The sequence below is a fragment of the Cyprinus carpio genome, chromosome A7 (genome assembly GCF_018340385.1).
Source record: "Cyprinus carpio isolate SPL01 chromosome A7, ASM1834038v1, whole genome shotgun sequence".
Taxonomy (NCBI): Eukaryota; Metazoa; Chordata; class Actinopteri; order Cypriniformes; family Cyprinidae; genus Cyprinus; species Cyprinus carpio.
The window spans coordinates 19729295-19753092 of record NC_056578.1 but is presented as its reverse complement, the minus strand read 5'-3'; the positions used below and the strand labels follow the sequence as shown (position 1 = coordinate 19753092).

General features: G+C 38.6%; 1 protein-coding gene across 3 annotated transcripts in view; it reads left to right on the top strand.

The window, feature by feature from the left end:
• Nucleotides 1-16240, top strand: part of LOC109102805 (E3 SUMO-protein ligase PIAS1-like) — a 41676-nt gene extending 25436 nt beyond the window's left edge. For 2 of the 3 annotated variants that reach the window (XM_042760190.1, XM_042760188.1), the window contains 12 exons: nt 5281-5365; nt 5537-5584; nt 5683-5773; nt 5938-6072; nt 7318-7423; nt 9040-9113; nt 14138-14298; nt 14438-14568; nt 15211-15397; nt 15542-15681; nt 15781-15821; nt 15929-16240. In XM_042760190.1, the coding sequence (XP_042616124.1) occupies nt 5281-5365; nt 5537-5584; nt 5683-5773; nt 5938-6072; nt 7318-7423; nt 9040-9113; nt 14138-14298; nt 14438-14568; nt 15211-15397; nt 15542-15681; nt 15781-15821; nt 15929-16222 (1493 nt within the window). In that variant the 3' untranslated portion in view covers nt 16223-16240. The remainder of the gene's footprint in view (nt 1-5280; nt 5366-5536; nt 5585-5682; nt 5774-5937; nt 6073-7317; nt 7424-9039; nt 9114-14137; nt 14299-14437; nt 14569-15210; nt 15398-15541; nt 15682-15780; nt 15822-15928) is intronic. The other variant, XM_042760189.1, reaches the window with a different exon arrangement.
• The last annotated feature ends 7558 nt before the right edge of the window (nt 16241-23798 follow it).

Here is a 23798-nt window from a genome sequence, read left to right as displayed (position 1 = left end):
TTTAATCACACTCTTTTCTCTATGGCCAGATGGACATACAATATATCAGTTGGGATAGGCTGTAGTGGTCTGATTTTTATTTTTAGTGGTCCTGTCTGTTTACGTTCACTTAAAACATCACTGACTATGTTTACACAAATACCTAAATTGATCTCAGGCGTGCTATTAGTGGGTCGAGCATGTAAACAGATCCGCTTACAGTCAAGTGAGTCTCGTGGATGTAGATTTGCATGGGTTTCAGAGTGTTTGGCTTCCCGTGAAGCTCATGACTAAATCAAACTTTTAGTAATATGCAGTTTGATATGCTGATGAGTGACTGCAGCATTGCTAAAATAAACACATACATGTAATATTAATTGCTCTTGCAATCAGTGGTGGGATGCTTGTTCACCCTTTCGAATTCTAAATAAATCATTCTAATTTGCTGCTTTGGTGCTCAAGAAATGTTTTTTTTTTATTATTATAAATGTTGAAAACAGTCGTGCTGCTTAATAATATCTTAAAATAGAAATATTTTGCGAATAAGTGTAAAACTCCAAACAGCAACTTTTTAAAAATTAAAAATACCATTGAGATTTTTATTATATATATATATATATATATATATATATATATATATATATATATATATATATATATATATATATATATATATATATATTGTGCATTCCTGAACTGGATTATCCAAGTATACGGTTAGTCTTTCCATATTGTTATTTTATATGCAAGTTTTGTTGAATTGCCAGTAAAAATAACTATGATACAGTTACTGTGATATTAAATTACTCATATGGTGATATGAGATCTTGGTTTGCTGAGCTTGATTTTGAACCAATTTCACAGAAAGTTGTGCATCCACAGTGAGTGTCAGTCTTACTATATCCAGAATCATGACTCAGCCGGCCTCTCTGAAGAACAAAAACACACAGACATCACTATCAATCACACACACACCGCACAGCCATGCAATCAAGAGTAAAGAGTCTAATCCACAAGACACACTCCTGTGAAAGTGAAAATACAATGCTTTTTTAGCCCATTCTAATCTAAATTCAGCAACAATTGACTTTACAAATGAGAAAATAAACAGCTTTTTGTCAAACAAAAAAACATGTGTATCTTTGGGTTTTTGGCTTGACTTCACATTTATAATCGGATGCTAAGAAAGAGATTCTATCTTGCCCATGGCTACAGAGCAGGAATTATCTGTGTTAATTAGGTTGGTGAAGATAAAGTGGGAGGTTTGTCAGAAACAAACTGTAACACACAGGTCTTCACGTCCACTTTGCATCCAACTGTTGAAGCAAATCAGATGATAAAGACTGCTTTGCTATTTTTAGATTAGACATGGGGGAGGGAACTTGTGCTTGCGCTCTCTCTCTCTCTCGATCTGTCTCTCTCTCTCTGTCCGCCTCTCCCCGTCAATCTCCCTTTGTTTCTCTCCATCTCAACACCATTATTTTCTCTGTCTCTCCCTTTGGCCGTCTTTCTCTCTGTCTAGCTTTCTCATCTTTTACCTCCCCAGTGTTAATTATGAGAATAGAGATCAGGCTAATTATGTGTCGTTGAGTCGATTCTCCAGGTCTAATTGCAACCCTGCTGTTTCATGTTAAGGAAAGCGAGAGATTTGTTGAAGGTGTGGGAGAGAACAAGAGACAGAGACTGAATACAAGCGAAGCAGGAAAGAGAGGGCCAGAAGAAGGTACGGCCTGTGAAAATGGGTAGGTGGGTGTATAGTGGCACCTGTTTGGCCTTTCATCAGCATGGCCCTGGTCAATATTCAAGTGGAAAGTAATTAGCTCCATAACGATGCCTCACACACTCATATTCAGAGAACGCTCTCTCTTTTTGGGTGTATGCTGATGAAATCGAGAAAAGTCAATAGACCTGTCAACAGGATGATGTATTGTACGTGTGCGAGAAGGGAAAAGACAAATGAAGGCAATGGAGAAAATAAAATGAATCGAGAATGAAAGCAGCCGGGAGGGGGAGAGCATGCAGCAAGTGTCGAGAAAGTGAAACAGTAACAACATGAAAAACACTTTCACAAAGAAGCAGGAAATCAAGACATTTTGTATCAGTTTTGAAGATGTGTTTACATGATGACCTTTTGTCAAAATAACAACATGATACCACCTGCGAATCGAATGTATCATTAATCTACTTTCAAGCTTTCTGCTGAGAAGTTATTATGCAAGCAAGAGTGCTGTAGTACTTAAAGGCACATTCAATAATGCTTTAGCTAGTGTTTACATCGCTGTTCTTATGTACGTTAAAGGTGTTAGATGCTGCACTGCCATCTGTCGACATGGTTCATCAGCAAGATCATCATTCCCTTACCTTTCCAACTAAAAAGAAGCAACTTAGGCATAACTACTATCACTAGTTCTTTTCATCTTTTCCTCTTCTGTATTCTTCTATATAAATATTTCACTCAGTTCCATTCTTCTGGAACGCCACAAACACAAGCAAGCGTAGCGATAAGCACTGTTACAGACAGAGCAAATAAACATTACAGTGCTGTTGTACTCTGTATCAGACGTCTCAGAATGCAGCTTGGCCAATCAAATTCGATGAGTGGTTTATTTGTATATTTATTTTTGTTTTGCTATTTTTAAGTATATCACATATCCATTGTGTCACTAAGTGTGATTACTCCAGCTGAGCAAGAGAGATCAAGAGGGAAATGGGGTGTGAGTGTGTGTTAGTTTTACATGATGTAATAAACTGAACCTCTGCACTTAGAGACATTTAAATGACTGGTGTGAGGATGTTTTTGGCTCTGCTGAGTTTGTTGCTTCAGTGAATGCTATTTTAGAGAAGATTTCTCTGGATGAGAGCACTTGCATTAGTAAGATCATTCTTTATCTACGTATGTTTGTGTTAAGAGTGCAAAAGTGAAGAAGTGTACTTCTGAGTTGGTGTTACTGAATGACACAGTAATTTTGACTTGCAGGGAGTCTTTTTTTCACATGATCAAGTTTTCTAATCTTTCCAGTTCAATCAGAAACCTTAGAATAGGGCTGTCACGATTCCAGATTTTCACTGCACAATTATCGTGGCCAAGGAATTCAGAATAACAGTGTTATCACAAATCAATAGAAATTGTTTGGGGAAAAAATACAAAACAAAATGTTTATCAAATTCATCTTTAAATTTGTTTGTTTGTTTGTTTGTTTTTTGGCCAATGAATCACTGAAAATACAATGAGCCAATGAGCTTGCTGCTCGACATTCAAATACTTGGTCAGTGTTTGCTGTAGCAGTTTGCTGCGCATTTTAGAAATCCTCCACCTCCCCCAGTTCCACCTTTATAGATCGGCTGCTGTGTAAATTCATGTATGTTATATGTGCAGCAGCAATATTTCTTACATGCTCACAGCAGCATGTCTGTGAATGTATTAGCAGTAGCAAGTCTCTGTACTTGCTCTGCCGCAGCAGCGTAGCAGATCTGTTCCGCTAAGACCAAATACATTAACATCATAGATATATATACACGTCAACGTGTCTATAGCGATCGAATGTGGGATCTACCTATACATATTTATTATTAACATTACCATATGTGTTACTATGCTGATCTTTCTCAGAGTTGTCATGACAGAACTGTATAAAAGCGTATAATTAGAACTTACTGCTGATCAGCACTTCCTGCTGATTGGGGTATCTTTCCAAAAAACGTTTCCACACTGGCAAGCAAAATTTTTTTTAATGGTGTAGGTAGAGTATCTCTTTTGTCCATCATCTCTGATGACATGACTTTGTGCAGTAGAAGCTACACACTTTGTCATTGTTGTTTTCTTTTTTTAATTTCATGAAGATTAAAGTACAATACCGCCGCAGTGCCACCTACTATGTTAGTGTCAACAAGACAGCTTCGCTGACTGGATTATTTACAGTATTATTGTATGTGTAGTGTTAACATAATATAAAATTTTTTTTATATAAAATCTCAAGCATATCGTCAAGGTTACCAGTATATTGCAACACCCTTAGTTTAAAAACATTATTTTAAGCTGAAATGGAATCAGTAAAGTAAAATAAATGACAAACTACAACAAACTAGAACTAAACTAAAGATGGTGGGAAAAAAGTAAATAAAATCAACTGAATTAACCTGTTAACTGTCACCCCGTCCTGTATACGGGACGCCTACGTTTGCTTCACTAAATCCTTATCTAATCATTTTTGTTTAAAATTATGTAGGAAAAGTAATAGATTAATTTATGACAAGAGTGCACCCTCAAAAATCTACATCATAACAGGAGTTCTGACCTTGTCACAAAAAAAAAGTCTTCTTCGTTGCCTTTTTCTCTGTAACACTTTAGAAATAATCAGAAATGATATATCAACTGAAAACTTAAAATCTCAAAATTCATCCTTTAAAACCCATTGTAAAATCAGACATTGCATTACCACGAAAATGGTACATCAATATCATGTTATAAAATGTTTTTGTTCGTGAATTATAAAAATTTTAGATCAGAAATTGCAAAAACAATCAAAAATTCAAAAATGTTAGTGACAGTTAAGGGGTTAAATGTTATCTCTAAATGGTCTTAAAGTTTATGCAGATCTGTGACTGTTATTATAATAGTCTTATTGTTTCTGAATGTAATTAACAGCACAGACCCTAATGACTTGCTTGACTTGTTGCAGGGCTGAATCTGGTAGCGCAAAAACGCACTTTTTCAATCAATAACAATCCTCACATAATCTGTAGTTAGTTTTCAAACATGCTGTCCATCACAGCAACCGTTTCAGAGGGCCATCTGTAACCGTAATGGTTTCTGATGCATTATTTACCTTGTCCTTGAACCTTTGGAGAAAAAAAAACAGCTTGGGTTTCTCCCTTCGATGACAATGGAAATGAACTGGGTGGGAATAATATGAGCATTCCCAGAAAAAGTTTATTTTGAAGGAACATTGATGTTATTCAAGCTGGACATGGATCAGGGTGGAGGGAGAAGACTGTAACATTACTCTTTGAGCATATGGGTGGAATTATGCGGATAAGAATCTTGCTTTGCTACTGAGAATAAACATTAAAAAGACTTTATCTAAATAATTAGGATTGGTTGAAATACTTTGCATATTTAAACTTGTTCAGATTTTTCAGAGCCCACAAACCTATGAAATTTTCACTCGGCTCAAAGTCATGTACAGTTTTGTTGGGTTTTGTTCACAGTAAGCATAAAATGTGAGCTATGGAAATTGATGTTCTACGTAAGGTTTTTTCATTGTAGTTATTTTTCTTCTCTGGATCTTTTTCTCTCTGCAGCTTCAGATAACAGCCAGAGGTTTCAGGAAACATGTTTTGCATTTGCACTGACGCCACAGCAAGTCCAACAAGTCAGCAGCTCAATGTAAGTCTGTTTATTCAGAATATTTCCTCATTATTCAGAAATGATATAATGATGTTACAAAGCAAAAAACCAAAATAAGAAGAGGAGTTTCTATAAGGCACTGATTGTGTGATGGCATGTTGGACTCATTTGTTATCTCTAATGAATAGTTTTCAACTCTCTCTTTTATAGGGACATATCGGGGACCAAATGTGACTTTATGGTGCAAGTACAGTTACGGTTAGCTATTCTCATTCTAATCCACTGACATGTTTTGCATAAATATGATACTGTATAAAACTTCAGAGCACTAGCATGCTGTTTTCTGCTTAATTCAGGTTTTGTCTATCAGAGACAAGCTGCCCTCAGGAGGACCACTTCCCCCCTAATCTTTGTGTTAAAGTCAACGGGAAACCGTGTAATCTCCCAGTAAGTTAATCTACATCATTCTAAACTGAGACACATGGTTGGGAAACTGTTGGCCTCTACACTAAATTACATTTTCACAATGCCGTTTCTTTTAAATATTTTTATTTGAATAAAACATACCTCCCTTGTTCCTCACTTGTTGTGTTCCTATTGTTTTTCACCAGGGATATCTGCCTCCTACCAAAAATGGCGTGGAACCAAAGAGGCCCAGCAGACCCATCAACATTACCTCATTGGTCAAACTGTCCACAACTGTCCCCAACACCATCGTAGTGTCCTGGACCTCAGAAATTGGACGGGTAAGTTAATCATAATCCTTCCCTCTCCCAATTTGTGAATACAAGTACTGCAACATTTGTTTGATAATGGTTCTTCCGCCTTTTATGGGAAAAGATGGAAAGTAAGTTGTGGTCTAATCAAATCAAGCACGCCTATTACAGGAACTCTTGTTTAAAAATCAAAACTTATTTTTAACACCTTATACATGTTGCAGCAGCCATTTGCAGTCACATGATATCCAATCATAGCATCAGCTATATGCAGTTTGTGTGAAAATGTCAGCATGTACAGTATGCAGTATGCAGTTTTGAGGCACAGCTAAAAAGAATATCAAAATAAAAATCACTGTAGCTGATGCCCTTATTTCAGTCATTTTTCAGAAAAACAAAAAGACTATTTGTAGAGTATTAATGGATATCTCATTAGACAGAAACAGTTAACTTGCATATTAGTAATTTAAATGCTTTATGTCTATTCTGTGTGTTGTGGTCTAAGCTAAACATAAATATTTCAGTGCAGTTTAATACATTATCTGCAATAATTTTATGTGTGCATTTATATGTTCTAGAAATGCATCTGTGATGGATGAAGGCTCTTGTCCATTAGCATTTAATGCATATTAAGAAGAAGATTTTGGAAAAAAAAGAAAAAGGTCACTGTTTACTTTGAGACTACTGTAGGCAGACAGGAGTTCATTATTTCATCCACAGATCCCTATATCTTATAAGCTAACATATTCATCTTCTTGTGCATAAAACATTACTGCACCTATAATATTCAGCTTCATGAATGATGTCATTCTTTATCGTGTAACTTGCCTTGGCAAGCAATGAGCAATCCTGGCGCTCTCTGTGGTAGATTCCTTAAATTTTTCACTCTTGCTATGGAGTCGTGAAAATTATATGAGCTGTACCATCTCACTGAATCTAAAGGGCTCTTTATTATAGAACCTGTTCATATGGCACTGATAAAACGCTGATGTAAGATCTGACCTGAAAATATAAATAAATGATGCCTAGAAGAAGCTTCTTCTCTACAGTAGGTTTTCCCACTTTGTTATATTCTTAGACTAGTATTGCATTGTCTCACTGTGATGTTACAGTAAATAAGTTATTCCATAAATTATTACATATTTCACATGCTGACTTGCATTAAAATATATATAGACTCCATGCTGTTTTATGAAGATGTTACTATGTTATAAAAAAGGTATGGGATGGCGCTGTGTCTCTAGTGAAGTATCTACTGTTGGTTTGTTTTCTCAGAGTTACTCTATGGCGGTGTACCTGGTCAAACAGCTGTCATCTACAATGCTATTGCAGAGGCTGCGGGCTAAAGGCATCAGAAATCCAGATCACTCCAGGGCACTCAGTAAGCAAATTCCCCATAGAAATAGAGATGTTCTGTTTGTTGTCCTAAAACCTGGAGAAAATTAGCATTTTGAGCTATTTGTTTCCTCAGGAATTTCCCTTGAGTTTTTAGAATAGCAGATTTACATTTTGGATTTACACTACTGTTATTTCCTGTGAAAGAACTTCAGCAAGGATGCATCAAATCAAAAGTGAAGTAAAGACTTCTATTTCAAATAAATGCTGTTGTTTTGAACTTTCTATTCATCAACCCTAAAAAAACAAAATGTAAAAAAATATTTAAAAACTATTTAACTGGTTATTTTAAATTGTAATAATGTTTCACAGTATTACTGTTTTTACTGTGTTTCTTATCAAATAAATGCAGCCTTGATGAGCATGAGACATCCATCATAAACATTACAAAGATCTTGGTGACCCCAAACCTAGGTCTGTGTTTAACATTACTTTCAGAGGTTTTGACTTTTAGTTCTAAAATGTTACATGCAACGATGACTCAGATGTGAAAAATTATAACAAATTGCAATGACTCCATAGACTCCAGTCATTTTCTTAAAGCTATTAAGACTAAGTAGTGCTTGATTGTGTGTATATATATATATATATTATTCTATATAGCGTAGTGTGAAGTGAGTTCATGTAGGACTGATCTAATCACTGACAGAAATACAACATCTCATTTCCGCTCTACACAGGTTGCTCTTTGTTTTTGTCTGCCCTTCAAACTTTCCATGATACTTTCAGATTTTATGTAGCAACCTATAAACTGTCTGAAGAGGCTTGTTAATTCTGAAAGAACGCCCTGATGCCCCTGTTGTAAACAAGCTACAGCACACCAGCCTGAGGCAGCTCAACCAAATTCTGAAGCACTAATATTTATTCACATAAATTGAGAAATACAAACAAGTGTTTTGGAAATATTTTAAAGTGTAGTGGTGGTGACCGTTGAAGATTATGGCTGTGAATATAATATTTGTCCAGCGATAACCCATTTAATAAATATACACTACTGTTCAAAAGTTTGGGATTTTTGTTCAGATTTTTTTTGTTGTTGTTTTTGAAATGTCTCTAATGCTCACCAAGGCTGCCACAGCCATTGCTCCATTCTTCAGTGTCACATGATCCTTCAGAAATCATTCTTATATGCTGATTTAGTGCTCAAGCAACATTTCTTCTTATAGTTAATGTCGAAAACAATTGTACCTGTGCTCCTTAATATGCTGTGGAAATTGTAAAACATTTCAGGATTCTTTGATGAATTCTTTGATGAAGTTTCAGAACAGAAATCTTTTTTTAACATTATAAAAATCGCTACTGTGACTTTAGTATATCTATTTAATATAAAGTATTTAATATAAAATTTTAATTAAAAAAAATGTAATTACAAATATTCATTTAATTCAAAAAGAAATAAAAACTTACTGGACTCAACCTTCTGAACAGTAGTGTAGGTCTGAATGTGTTTAGTCCTTTATTATTGCCAGGTGAAATGTAACCATACTGTTCTTTAACTTCTCCAGTTGTATTAATAACTCGAAGTCATTTATTAATAGAATGCAGTTATAAAGATCTCTGTGTTTTCAGCTGCTAATGTGTGCTTATGCTCATGTCCTGCAGTAAAGGAAAAGTTAACAGCAGACCCTGACAGTGAAATAGCAACCACCAGCCTAAGAGTTTCATTATTGTGTCCGGTAAGCATCTTATTTGTCCATTCACTCAGTCAAACACACACACACACACACACACACACACACACACACACACACGTTTGTTTTTGTGAATTGTGGGGACATTCCATAGGTATAATGGTTTTTATACTTTACAAACTGTATGTGCTATTGCCCTACACCAACCCTACACCTAACCCTACCCCTTACAGGAAACTTTGTGCATTTTTACTTTCTCAAAAAAACTCATTCTGTATGGTTTATAAGCGTTTTGAAAAATGGGGACATGGGTTATGCAAAAACATGCACGCGCACACACACACACACACACAGACACACACACACAGACACACACACTTAGCTGTCCATCGTGTTCGATGATAACGCTTGCTCCAGGGATAGGGATGGGGGGTGGAGGTTCAGCAACCATGCCGCTGGTGCCACTTCTCATGGGCGTAAAAGTCCGATCCTTGATCCGCACACTCGACCGCAGATGGAGCAGGGGAAACCAGATACCAGGGGGGTGCCAGCCGCCCGTTGGTGTCTCTCTGATTCGCCTCATGGATCGTTGGTCTTGGTTGGTTTGGTGTATTTGAGAGACCGCAGCGGCACAGGTGGCCTGCCAGGCTGATCGGTCAAGTGCCAGAGATTCTAGCTTCGTGAGGGGGATGTTTGCCCGCTTTAGGAGGTCCCTGGTATAGACGATTTTGCCCTCCGGTGGAACGTTTAGCACCCACTAGTTGACTGTAAAGGACTTGGCGGGGCAGGCGATGTTCAGGCATGCGTATGGTGTGCCCTATCCAACGCAGATGTTTTCTGGCCACAGCAGCTTCCATACAGATTGAGTCGGTGTTGCTGAGGATGACTGTTTTGGGGATTCGATCTTTCCAGGACAAGCTGAGGATTTTTTGTAAGCAGCGAATATGGAAGGCCTCTAGGTGGATGATGTGCTGGCGGTATGGGGTCCATGACTCTGCCCCATAAAGAAGAGTGGAGAGACATACCGCATTGTAAACAGCAACCTTGGTACTGACCTTCAGGTTACGATTTTCAAAGACCCTGCTGCGTAGGAGTCCAAAAGATGATGAGGCTTTATTTATCCGAGTGTGTATTTCTGTATCAAGGGAGCTGCTTGAGGACAGAGTGGAGCCGAGGTAGGTGAAGTGGTCCACTGATTTAAGTGGGACACCATTTATGTGAAAACTGGGGGGTGCGGGAACGGGGGTGGTGAGATGGAACATGACCTCGGTTTTTTGAGTGTTAACCTGTAGGCCGAAAGATTGGTACAGACTGGATATTATGTTAAGGGCGCACTGCATAGAGTCTGGGCTGTGGGCTAAGATTGCACAGTCATCAGCATACTGAAGCTCACAGATCTGGCGGATCTTTGTCTTTGTGTGAGCTTGGAGCCGACGAATGTTGAAGAGGCTTCCGTCAAGTCGGTATTCCACATGGACACCGTCTTCATGTCCCAGGACACGGTGGAAAAGGGCATGTGATGGCAGAGAGGAGGATGTTAAAGAGCATCGGAGCCAAGACACAGCCTTGCTTCACCCCAACGTTTACCCCGAAAGACTCTGATTGGAGTTCTCCCATGAGGACTCTGGCTTGCATCCCGTCATGCAGCTGCTGTAGGATGCTGAGAAACTTGGGTGGTACCCCAATTTTGGATAGATGTTTCCAGAGCAACTCACGGTTGATGGTGTCAAAGGCTTTGCTGAGATCGATGAAGGCTACGAAAAGGTCTTTGTGATGCTCTCAACTCTTCTCCAGCAGTTGCCTCAAGACAAAAACCATGTCTGTTGTGGATCTGGTCTTCCGGAAGCCACACTGCGTTTCCGGAAGCACAGTTTCCGAGATGTGCTCAACCAGTCTGCTGAGCATGATCTTGGCCAGTACTTTCCCTGCGATGGAGAGGAGAGATATCCCACGGATGTTGCCACAGACTGCTCTGTCTCCTTTCTGCTTGTATATGACAACAATGTTAGCATCCTTCCAGTCCTGTGGGAGGGTCCCATGTTCCCAGATGTTTTGAATCAGGAGGTGCAGGCGACGCGTGAGGGGGTGTATCCTCCATGTTTGAAAAACCTCTGCAGAGATTCCATCGGGTCCAGCGCTTTTTGTTGTTTTTCAGCCCTGAAATAGCTTGCCGGAGTTCTGAGAAAAGTGATGGAGTATCCAGGTGCATGGTTGGTGGCAAGTCTGGCAGATTATCCAGGATGTGTTGGTCAACAGGGTTGGGTGTGGTTGAAGAGATTCTCAAAATGATTTACCCAACGGGCAAGAATCTCGTGGCGGTCCTTGAAGAGCGTAGACCCCTCAGCTGATCGGACTGGAGCAATCACCCGCTTCCTGGGGCCGTACAATGCTTTTATGGCATCGTAAAAGCCTTGAGTGTTATTGCAGTCTGCCAGGTTTTGGATTTCGTGCGCCTTTTTCACCCACCAGATGTTCTCCATAGTCCGAAGGGCATGTGGGTTTCTGCTCTTGCAGCAGTGAAGGTGGCTTTATGGGTAGGAGATCCAGGGCAGGACAAGAGAGCTTTATGGGCTTCATGCTTGGTTTTAAGAAGTGACTGTATCTCAGCTGAGTTGCAGTCAAACCAGTCCTGGTGATGTTTCCTTGATTGGCCAAGCGCTTCTGAAGCAGCGTTATGAATAGCCTGGCGTAGAGCTGGCCAATCGGCTGATTCCTCCGGGATCATGTTAAGGTTTTCAGCAAGGAGCCGTCGGAGGTTGTCTTTGATGGTGAGGTTGGTTCAAAGCTGTGCAGTTTAGTTTCTTGTTTGGGGCTCGCCTCGGAACACGAGGTTGAATACTCATGAGTAATTTGGATCTGACCATGAGATGGTCAGTCCAGCACTCAGCTCCGCGCATAACACGAGTGGTAAGGACATCTCGTCTATCCTTTTGACGGACAATCACGTAATCCAGGAGATGCCAGTGTTTTGAGCGGGGGTGCTGCCAGGTGGTCTTGAGCCTGTTCTTCATCTGGAAAATGGTGTTAGTGATGACCAGCTGGTGCTCTGCACAGAGAGAGAGGAGTCTGAGCCCGTTGCGTTTCATTTTCCCCACACCATGCTGACCGATGACTTTACTCCATACCATATGCTCCGAACCCACTCTAGCATTGAAGTCTCCCATGAGTATGATTCTGTCTGTAGCTGGGGTTTTCTGTAGGATGGCATCAAGAGCTCTATAGAAATCCTCTTTGATGTTGTACTCGGCATCAAGAGTTGGAGCATATGCACTAATGAGAGTGGCGAATCGTTCCTTTGCCAGGGGAATGCGCCATGTCATCAATCTTTCATTGATGCCGATAGGGGTTTCCGGAATGCGCTGCAGCAGTTTAGACTTCACAGCAAAGCCAACTCCATGATTACGACGAATGCCTTCGGGAACCCCCTTCCAGAAGAAGGTGTACCCAGCACCAACCTCTGTCAAGGAGTCCTCCCCATGTAGTCTGGTCTCGCTGAGAGCAGCAATATAGATATCATATCTTGCAAGCTCCAGGGCCACCAGTGCTGTCCTGCGGTGGGGCCTGTCCGGGGTTTCGACCAGGTCCAGCAGTGTTCGAACGTTCCACGAAGCAATGCTTAGCTTATTTTTTTTTTTTCACTTTAATTTTTCGACCGCGAGGGGGGGATGCTCCGACGGTTGCGGTTTACCGTCCGGAGTGTAGGGAGCAGACAATTTTTGGACCACCTTTTCCAGGTCCTTCCCCATCACAGGGGTGAGCAGTGTGGGGCTGCTCAGTCGCAGTGGAAGCTGCCGAAAAGACTCGCTGCTCCATCCCGCAGTCCTAGCGACCATCACTCCATTGCCGCCTGTGTGCATAGTTTGGCTAGACACTCCCAGCCACATCCTTGGCCTGTGCCCACCACCATTCCACATCGCCACAGGACTTTTATGGGGGGGGGGGGAGCAAGAAGCTTGCGCATAGGTGAGGATTAAGGTGAGGGTGAGGGTGCGCAAACCTAACTCCCACCATCTTCACTCCTGCCAGATGGACCTCCAGTGGCATGAGGGAACCCATGACGACCTTCGTCTGGCAGGAAGTTGCAGGGGGCTGCCGGTGGTCCCGGTCAGTTGGACTCCGCCTATGCCTGTCCCCCAAGTGCAGATTTGTCTTCGGGGTTTACTCCCCTAGCCACTGTACCCTCCCGAGTTAACCCACGTGGCAGGGGGTTTGCCTTCTTCCGCCTTCCCAGCCGTTGTGGTGGTTCTCACACCACCATCTTCCGTCTGCGCGGCCGTTAGGGTCTTTGCTATTTGCCCATAGTTGGGACTATTTACCCATAGCTGGGACAGTGGTTGGCGGGCAGCAGGGCATTTCCATTCACTGATGGGCCTGCATGCCACGTCTCTGGGGCCCACTGCTGCTCCGAGATCCCGTGCAACTTAGCCTGGAACCGCAAGGGCCCAGTTACAATGTGTGCCGCGAGGAGGCGTGAACGAGATCTTGGCAGTGGAGAGGCTATGTACCGGCTGAGGAGGCTTACACACTCGGCTCCTCTTTTTGCCCCCCTGAAAAAACAAGGGGCTATCCGGTGGCAGCAGCTGAAAGCAGAAAGTAGCCAGCAGAACTACAAGACCTACAAGCACTACTACTCCAACACTGCTGCACTGACGCGTCACACGCCCTGTGTGCATACGCGCACACACACACACACACACAATAATGCATATTTTTGGATGTATTTTTGGTCTTCATACTAGTTTAAGCCCAAGGACCAGCTATCAAATCTCTTAAGCTAAGAAAATCCAATTACATTTCTAAACAAATAAATCAGATTCAGAACGTTTTATATATTATGAGTCATAAATCTGTCTAAAACAGTTAGGCTGGTTAATGTCAGTTGTATGTTGCCATGATTATATAAGTTTTGTTCACGTGTCTCTTCTTGCTCTTTTCATTGATTTATCTGTCTCCAAACCTACATCTGTGTGTGTGTGTGTGTGTGTGAGTTTACCTGGATTTTTCCATGTGGAATGTCTGTGTGTGTTAATTCTTTCATGATTGTTTGTGCTTTTGCTTGTGTTACGCAGCTGGGAAAGATGCGGCTAATGATTCCGTGTCGGGCATTGACGTGTTCACACCTGCAGTGTTTTGATGCTACGCTCTACATCCAGATGAATGAAAAGAAGCCCACATGGGTGTGTCCTGTATGTGACAAAAAAGCACCCTATGAGCATCTCATCATTGATGGGTATGCAGAACAATGACAGAACAGAACAGCACAAAGAAATGTATTTGTTTGTGAAATTGTTTTTACAATCCTGACCCTATCTGATTTATATATATATATATTTCTACCTTTTCCTACCCATTTGTCTGTTCATCCTTAGGTTGTTTATGGAGATTCTGAACAGTTGTTTAGATTGTGATGAGATCCAGTTCAAAGAAGATGGTAGCTGGGCCCCCATGAGGTCGAAAAAGGAAGTGCAAGAGGTGTCGGCTTCATACAATGGCATTGATGGTCAGTCCCAGTCACTGCAGATGATCTCCTCATATTGTTAAGGAGCTGTTGCAGGAGGCGTTTTAGGTGCATTCTTGAAAATTGAGAATTGGTCTAAGACATCTTAAAACCCCTAATACAGTGCTGGTAATTTTGCACAGCATTTTATTTTGATAAAGTAAATCAAATAAAAATTGTGTCATACTTGACACAATAATTGACAGGCTACCTCTGAATACAAACAACAGTACAAAAGTTTGTTTTTGTTTGTTTTTTCTGTAACAGAAATTCTTGCTTTTATTCAGCAAGAATGAAACAAACTGATCAAAAGTGACAGAACTGTTACATTTACATTAAAATATCCAAATAAAAGAATTCCACATAAATGCTATTCTTTTGAACTTTCTATTCATCAATGAATCATTATAAAAGTTTATTCAAACCTATTAAACAGATTTAATAACGCCTTTTCATTTTAATAATAAGAAATGTTTCTTGAGTGTTTCTTGATCTGTTAGACAGTGGCAAACAATGAATGTGACATTAACCTTTCCCTGAGAAATGCCATCACACATTGCCATGCACATGCTTATAAAAACTGAACATACACCCTTGAAAATATTTAGTTTACAATCCTCTGTGTATGTGTGCATACATAATCAGGTGGATGTCGTACGACAGTGTTGGAGCAGAACTCTCAAACAAATGGCAACAGTGGTGGAAATGGCAAAAAAGTGGAAGTGATTGATTTGACTCTTGACAGCTCGTCTGAAGAAGAGGAAGATGAAGAACCCCCTCAGAAGAAAAGCTGCCCCTCGCTATCTAGCATCTCTCCTCAGATGGATAATGGGTACATTTCAGTATCATTTTAGTAGAAACTATTTTTTTCAAACAAATTATTTTCAGCTTCTTAAATATGCCCAAATAACATTCTATGTGTGGGTTTTGCAGAAATGTTTTACTCAAGCTAGCTTGTTTGTTGGCATGTTCATAGGGTACTAAATCTCCACAGACAAGCATCTCCTGTGAGTCGAACTCCCAGCATGCCTCAGGTGGATACCAGTTACATTCCCCCACCTCCTCCCCTCATTCAGGACTACCGTCACTACTACTCTACACCCACTGACCTGTCAGGTACAGCACCCAAACATCTTTAGCAACCTGTTTAATGTGGAAACTTTGCCTATTTAAGCTTCAATGTTTGTGCTCATTTGTCTCTGTTACCTCTTACAGATCTCAGCTTTTTTCCTTTTTTACAAGGAGAGAATCATCAGGTAACACAACCCAAATGTTTCTTGGCCCACTGTAATTGACTGTTAACTTGATATAGCAACTTCAGCGACCATCTCTTTGCCTGATTTTTTTTATGCTGTCTCTCCAGCACTACAACATGGTGATGGCAGCAGCTGCATCAGCTTCTGAAGATCACGACCTCCTCCTGAGTCGTTTTCTCCCATACAGCTCGTCTCAGCTCTTCCTGGACCCTCCCTCTACCCCCGTAAGCAACAGCCTTCCGCCCATTAACGTCAATGGCAGCAGCACCGGCAGCAGCCTGGTGTCCTCCAGCAGCCTACGGGAAAGTCTCGGACATCCACCCGGCCCCCGCCCCAACTCTGAATCAGCCCCCACGTCTGCCATCTACGGTCCCATCCCAGACGTCATCTCGTTAGACTGACCCGGGACCGAAACCCTCGCACAGGAAACTGACTGAAGAGACTTCCAAACATTGGGAAGAAAAGGGGACATACAAAATGACTGAAGGGTGTTTTTGTAAACGATGATCATCGTTGCCGTGTACAGAGAACAAATATATTTTTTGTTTTACTTTTGTATATACCTATCTATCTAGCTATCTAATGTATATGTTAACTTGAAAGAGTTTTTTTCCCCCTGGCTTGCTAAAATTACTTTGGGTTTTATCTCCTGGGAAACGGATGCTCTTTTTTCTTCACAACTTTGTCTCAACCCCTTTAACATAATATGAACACTTTTTATATCCTTTACCCATCAAATTCTGTAGTCGTCTATATTTTGTCTGATTCCACAGGGCACAATGGCTGCGTTCAGACTGTCAGTGGGACTCTTGGTTCTTTTCTCTTCCCAGCAAAGCTTTTTTTTTTTTTTTTTATCTTTGTCAGTCCATACCATATCCCCTAAACATGCAGGATTATTTTATATAATGCTTTTAAGGGATAGTTCACCCAAAAATGAACATTCTGTCATCATTTACACACCCTCATATCGCTCCAAACCTGTATGATTGTCTTCCCTTTGTGGAATACAAAACAAATATATATATTTTGTGTCTTTCTTTTCTTTCTTTTTTTTTTTTTTTTTTTTTTTTTTTTGTTTGTTGCACAGATGAAATTTGGCACATGAGAGTAAATGATGACTAAATCTTTATTTTTTGATGTACTCTCCCTTTATTTGAATGGGCTGTTAAGAAGCATTCCTTCACATTCAGGTTAACAACTGGAAGTAATAGCATTGTTACAGACTGCCAATATCTGACCTCATGATTCTTAAGTGAAATGTAATTAATGACTGTTAAAAAAAAAAAAAACGTAATTCTCTAACAATTTTGCATCCACTTCTTTCTTGCTCAATGCCAAAAGAACACTGTTTAGTGTTGAAGTTTCTAGAGTGAGAGCTTGCGAGTTCAGTGAACTTAAATGTACACCTTGTATGGAAAGTAAGGATTTTCTCTCTTTTTTATGCTTGATTGTTCATTAATTTTTTTCTTCCTTCCTTCCGTCCCTCTCTTCTTGAATTGTTCAGAAGGAATGATTTGTTGGGAGGTCCACCAGTGGCGTAGATGATGAGGTTACGATGTCCTTGGTGTTGGCATGTAATTGCTCATAGATGTTTGATGACTGAGGTCTCTGTTCAGTTGTCTCTTAGGTCACTCTTAGGTTTGGTACTGTGCAGGAAACCTAAAGCCACTCATCATTTCTTCTGATTTGTCACGTGTGCCTTGTGTGAGTGTGTTTTGCGTGTGAAAGACTGGACCTGTTATTTCTTGTACTTCAGCCTATATTAAGCTGCTCTTCATGAAGCACAATCCTATTGAGTGAACATTTGGATGTTCTTTCAAGTGCTGCTTGGGAGTAACATAGGATATTAATTGCAAGTTTTTTTTTTTTTGCTAAACTAAATTGAAGAAAATTAGAACAGAAAATTGGGGAAAAAAATAGTGTTCAAAAAGAAATTGTTTATTTAGGAAGTTTTTTTTTTTTTTGTAAAAAAAAAAACAGGCTATCTATGTGTGTGTGTGTGTGTGTGTGTGTGTGTGTGTGTGTGTGTGTGTGTGTGTGTGTGTGTGTGTGTGTGTGTGTGTGTGTGTGTAAGTTTGCTGGTGTGGCTCTCTCAGTGTGTTGACCAGATCTTTCAAAGACTAATTGGGTCTGGGACTGGGGTAATTGCGTGTGACCGGATCTAGCTATTGTGTTTTGTGTTGTTTGATAGACTGATGAGTCTCACTCTGTTTCCTTTGACCTCCTTTTAACCTACATTTCTTTTGAAAGTATTAGATGTTTATCAGTTGATTTGTTTCTTGGCTCTAAGATTGGTTTGAAATGTAATTGGTTAAGTAATTGAGATAAAAATGATGGAGACAAAAATACATATTCTGTTATTGCAAAATCCTTAATACCAAATCGAGTACTTGTTAGATATCTAGCAGTGTTAATGATTGACTCTTTATTTAGTAAATCTGGGCAGTTTTTGTCCTTTAATTCAGTGTGTCTGTCTCATGCATTATGTATTTGTTACCTGGGATATACAAGCAAGGTTCAATGACAAACACAATACAAGTTTTCATTAATTTGTTGATTTTTGTTTATGACTGATAAAGGGATAAGTTGTGTGAGTTTGAATGTGTGTATGAAAGTGTGTGCATGTTTTTGTTCTTGATGTAAGGCAAACATTGTGCAAACTTGGATGTCCCAGTGATGTGCATTTATGTGTTAAAGTTGGATCCGCAACGTCACAACAAACTTATTTATATATTTTAGGTGCAGAACTGTGTTAGGAGTGGACTTGGTGTCAAAGTCCAAGTTTGTTTTATTTTCCATTTCAGTAAGCTGACATCTCTGCTCACTGCCTTAAATTTCATCCACTCTGTGTCTCTGTGGCATGTTTTATGAAAAGAAAACAAAAGAAAAAGATTTTTAAGATGTGGAAGACATATTGTACAGTAGACCAATGTCAGTTTGTATAAAATACTAAGTGGAAAAAAAAATATTTATTACATGCATTGAAAGAAATTGTTTAACTATTGAATGTTACATGTTTATGTAGAGACATTTAGATGTAATAAAATGCATTGAGTTAACTTTGGCTTTTGTCTTGAAGAAAAAAAGCTTATGTGTATACGGGTTTAGAATTCTTATAGAACATTTTAAGAATTTGGACTTTACGCTCCTTCACATTTGTGCTGAATAGCTCAGCTGTTTTACTCTGCTGTAACTCGCACTGTTAGACATAACCCATTTGAGTTGAATGGATTGAATTTTCAATTCACAAGGGCCTTACAGAGATTTAAGATGCTATCAAATGTCTCTTTATATATATATATATATATATATATATATATATATATAATATATATATATATAAAGAGACATTTGATAGCATATTAAATCTCTGTAAGAGATATAACATATATAACATATATAACATATCTTCATTTTATGCTTTATCTTAAAGCACCTCTCTCCACTAGGTTGTCATTTATGAATTATAAAACCCACAGATAAAGAGTCCAGACATCTAACTCTCATAAAATTTGGATAAGTGATGGTTTCTTTTAATTCTGTTAACACATGGTGTTTCAAATGCCATGAACGTTTTACATCTTTTCTACCTTTAAAATAAATCCTAAAATAAGTGTGTTTTCTCCTATTTTCTCATGTAATAATGCTCCTGTGACAACTCATGTTGGAAACCTTCGGTATCCGTCTGTATTAATGTTCTAATGTTCTAACAGTCAACTTGAGCAAATTAACTAAAGCCTTGAAGTGGTAGAGAAAAACTGGTGTATATTTAGATGTAAACAGCAGATGGCAGTGAAGACTTACCAAGATGACAAGATCCACCTGCTTTCTTAAAGCGCAACACTTCTCATATCTATTGCCTTGAGCAGAGACCTCTGACAAATGGATTGCAATGCCATACTATCATACTACTCTTACTATTTCTGTAGTATCCGTCTGTGGTGCATAGTGTGCAAATTTTCTGTATGCATGAAATACGAGGATGACCTACTACAGTGGTTCCCAACCTTTTTCAACTCACGGCCCACACAACCAAACACATATGTTTGCGCGGCACACTGCAAAAAAATTAACTGACCCCGCTATTGTTGGGTTAATAACTTAGTACTCAGAAGCTAGATTGTTCACTGTATTTATTGTATGAACTAGGGCTGTGCGATATGGACAAAAAAAAAACCTATCGCGATTTCTTTGATCAATTTTGCGATTTCGATTTTAATCACAAATTTGACACACACAGATATGCTTTACAGTCATGAATGCATTCAGGATGAATTTGAAACATATGTCCAAAAGAAAACCAATTAGAGCTTTATCAAAAAGTTGTAACGTCTCTAGAACAGACATAAGTCAATATATATATATATATATATATATATATATATATATATATATATATATATATATATATATATATATACATACATATATAAATCCTGTGTCCAGGGACTTTTTTTCTTTTTTGCCACACATTGTTCATAGAGCTCATTAATTGTAGCGGTGCCTCAGGTGTTGAAATAGATTTGTTATACATTATACAGGTTCACACGTAGGCCTACTCCGTTTGCAGTGCGTATACAGTATGTGTATGCAGTGCAGAAGCAGCAGCGAGAGCGCATTAATGTAACGCAAAAGCACATTAAATTAATGCGCGAGCGCGAATCTGTCCGCACGCACGCAGATTTCCTTTGCTCTGTCGCAAAACCAGACGCGCTTGCTCAGATACACGCTGCTCTCGCCCGGAGAAAGTGCGCGCACTTAAAACTTGTCTTCTCTCGCTCAAACTGCGTCCTGTGCACTCACAACTCTCTCTATGCTCATGTGCTAGATATTAATTCTTTTCGCACGTTTTTATTATTTCTAGCCTTTTACCGCGTGCAGTGTGAACACTCTGATCCGTTAACATGGGCTCGGAAAAAAGGCGCATCACATCTGTTCTCGCGCTAGGCGCATTGCATTCTGATTAGATCGGATGGCATACTGCGGGAGGTCAGCCAGCCCTAGAATGAACTGGCAATGAACAGAAAATAACTCGGGCTTATTTAATTATATATATAAAATGATGTTATTATGTTATGACTTAGACATTTTTACATATATTAACAATATTATTATTTATTTTAATAGTAATTGGCGGCCCACCTTCAATACCATCGCGACCCACTAGGGGGCCGCGGCCCACAGGTTGAAAACCACTGACCTACTATATTTACCAGAATCTGCTGAATATAACTCACTGAAAACTACACTGAAATCAGTACAGAAGCTGTGTTCGGAATGGCATACTACTATACAACTCCTACTATACAGTATTGCAGTATGCTGCGTGTATACTGTGAATAGTAAATGAATGTTCTGTATGCATGGAATGCCCGGATTACCTGCTATATTTACTGAAATTTTATGTATGCATCTGATCTGAAGACACTGTATGGGATACTGTTTCCCAGAAGGCAACACGGGGAATAGTAATTATAAAAGTAACACTTTTATACATATATACATGTTGCTGTAAACTACAAGCGATGTGTCTAAAAACAATATCGTAAGTAAGACATAAATTGTACTTTAATCTCTACAACATGTTTCCCATCAAGTCAAATGATCTCACCTTTATCTCTATAGTGCTTTATACAGTACAGATTATTTAAAAGATATTGAATAATAAAAATATTGCAGTAATATAGGCTAATATATAAATAACAATATATAAATTAAAATAATATTTCAATTATGCAAACAGAATTCAATTCCGCTGTAAAGCAGCTCTAAAAAGAAATGGAGTGAAAGTACAAATAGACCAATTTACAAGAGGCTATTTACATTAAATCTGCCCACCAATACACCTATTTGTCTGTAGTAACAGTGGGGCAGTGAGTAAAAGATGTATGATGATTGCTTCTGACATGAGTGACCCGAGTTCAAGGTTTTATAATGTACTACAGTCAGAGGTGGAAAGGCAAATCAGTATCAACAAAATGTATCTTTTCAATGCAGAGGAAACGCAGAAGCTTCATTGGAAGTGGCATTTAGATGCATTTACACACTGTTTAATGCAGGACATGACACGTAACCCGCAGTTACAAATGCATGAATAATGTTTTGATATACAAGACATAAAATGTTGAATACTCATTTGAAATGATAAGAAATTAATTATTATTATTTTTATTTTTTTTAAAAAGGATACTTTAAATGTGAATTTAAAATGGACAGTAGCGGTTTTTGGCATGGGCGAACCGGGCAGTCGCCCGGGGCGGCATTTTTTCATGATACATGGGGGGTGGCATGAGAAGTTTAACAAAAAACAATAAAATAATCTGATATTATCTATCATTTCACTGTGTGGGGAATTTGGCAAATTGGCGCCCCTGCTTGCTGAGAATGAGCCGTGCACAGAAGCTGTGTGAGAAGGGGAAAGGGGAGCGGGGGGCGGCGTGAGGGACAGTTCTCTCCCAAATTAAATTTAAAAAATTATTTGTTTCCATCAGTTGGGTTAACGTTAGGCCCTGTAATTAGCCAATGGAATTTTCAAATCTGTGTAATTATAATTTAAATCAGTCTACTTTTCAAATTGTATTTCATAAACCAACATCTCAGATGTTATGTCAAAACATTATGGGGTTTCAAATCAAAAAATGACTTTCTGTTACAGAACAGGGCATTGATTTCATACATGTCCACTGTAGAGGACATCCAGACATCAGGACTTAAATCATGTTAATCAGGCATTTTGGGAGACACAACAAGTGAATATGGAAATAAATTATACATCAATATTCCTATCAAATATTAGATATTATTATTAAAATGTTGCCAATTATTACTCCAATTATTACACTTCTTTTTTCATTAAATGTTGTTCCAAGAACACATTAATATGCAAATTAGATACAGTGTATAGATACATTGCATTGAATGTGAATATTAATTTATGGCCTTTTTACCCACATATTGCATAAAGTAAAATTGTGTATCAATTCATTCCATTATATCTTTCATAACATAGTTGAGAATCATCTTTATACAAATTTTGGTTAAAAAAAATCCTGAAACCCAAAAAGTTATTGGTGATTGAAAAAACAAAATCCCATTTTTTTTGCATATACATATAATTTCATGTCATTTTATGTTTTAAACAACTGAGTCCTACAGAGGACATAGCATAACATATGAATAAAATATTATATTTCAAAAAAGTTTTTTTTTCTTTTTTTTTTCTTTTTACCATTTGTTTCTTATGCTCCAAAGAATGTGATGACATGAAAAAAAAACTAAATTACTCTGCTCTTGTTACATTTTGTAATATATATCTAATTGTATTTATTTTTGGCACATTTATGTATATCGTATGTATATAGTGTATATTTATTTAAGTTCTGATAATTTATACTGTCATATTTTGTGCAGAATTGTTTTCATTGTCTTTTGGCAATGTTGGAGGTGGAGACTGTTCACCCTAAAAAGTGTGTTTTCTGTTGTAATTGCAATAGTTAAATAACTGGATTCTCTTAAGTGTGTTTTTCAAATGTTCTAATGAAGGATTTGTGCAATTGAGAAGTATAATTTTTTCTTTTAGTTATGTTGTTATGATAAAATATAACTGTTTGTGCAGAATTATGTGTTTTGTACGGGAGTGCTCGAAATTAAAAATTACTTTGAAATGTAGAAGTAGCCTACACAAAAAAAAGCTACTCAATTACAGTAACGCGAGTAAATGTAATTCGTTACTTTCCACCTCTGACTACAGAAGAAATATAAATAACTACCACTTCTATTTACGCAATTATTATTAGTTCTGTTCAGTATGTAAAGTCCCTTAATTATGAAATGAGTTCAATTGGGCGATATAGCATTGTTTACTAGTATGAATCCTTAATTAACAAGCCTTTGTAAAAAGAATGATTAGCACATCTATTTGTGAGGTAACAACCTCAGCAGCTGTGCTGAATTAATGTTTTGTCATGTGACAACACT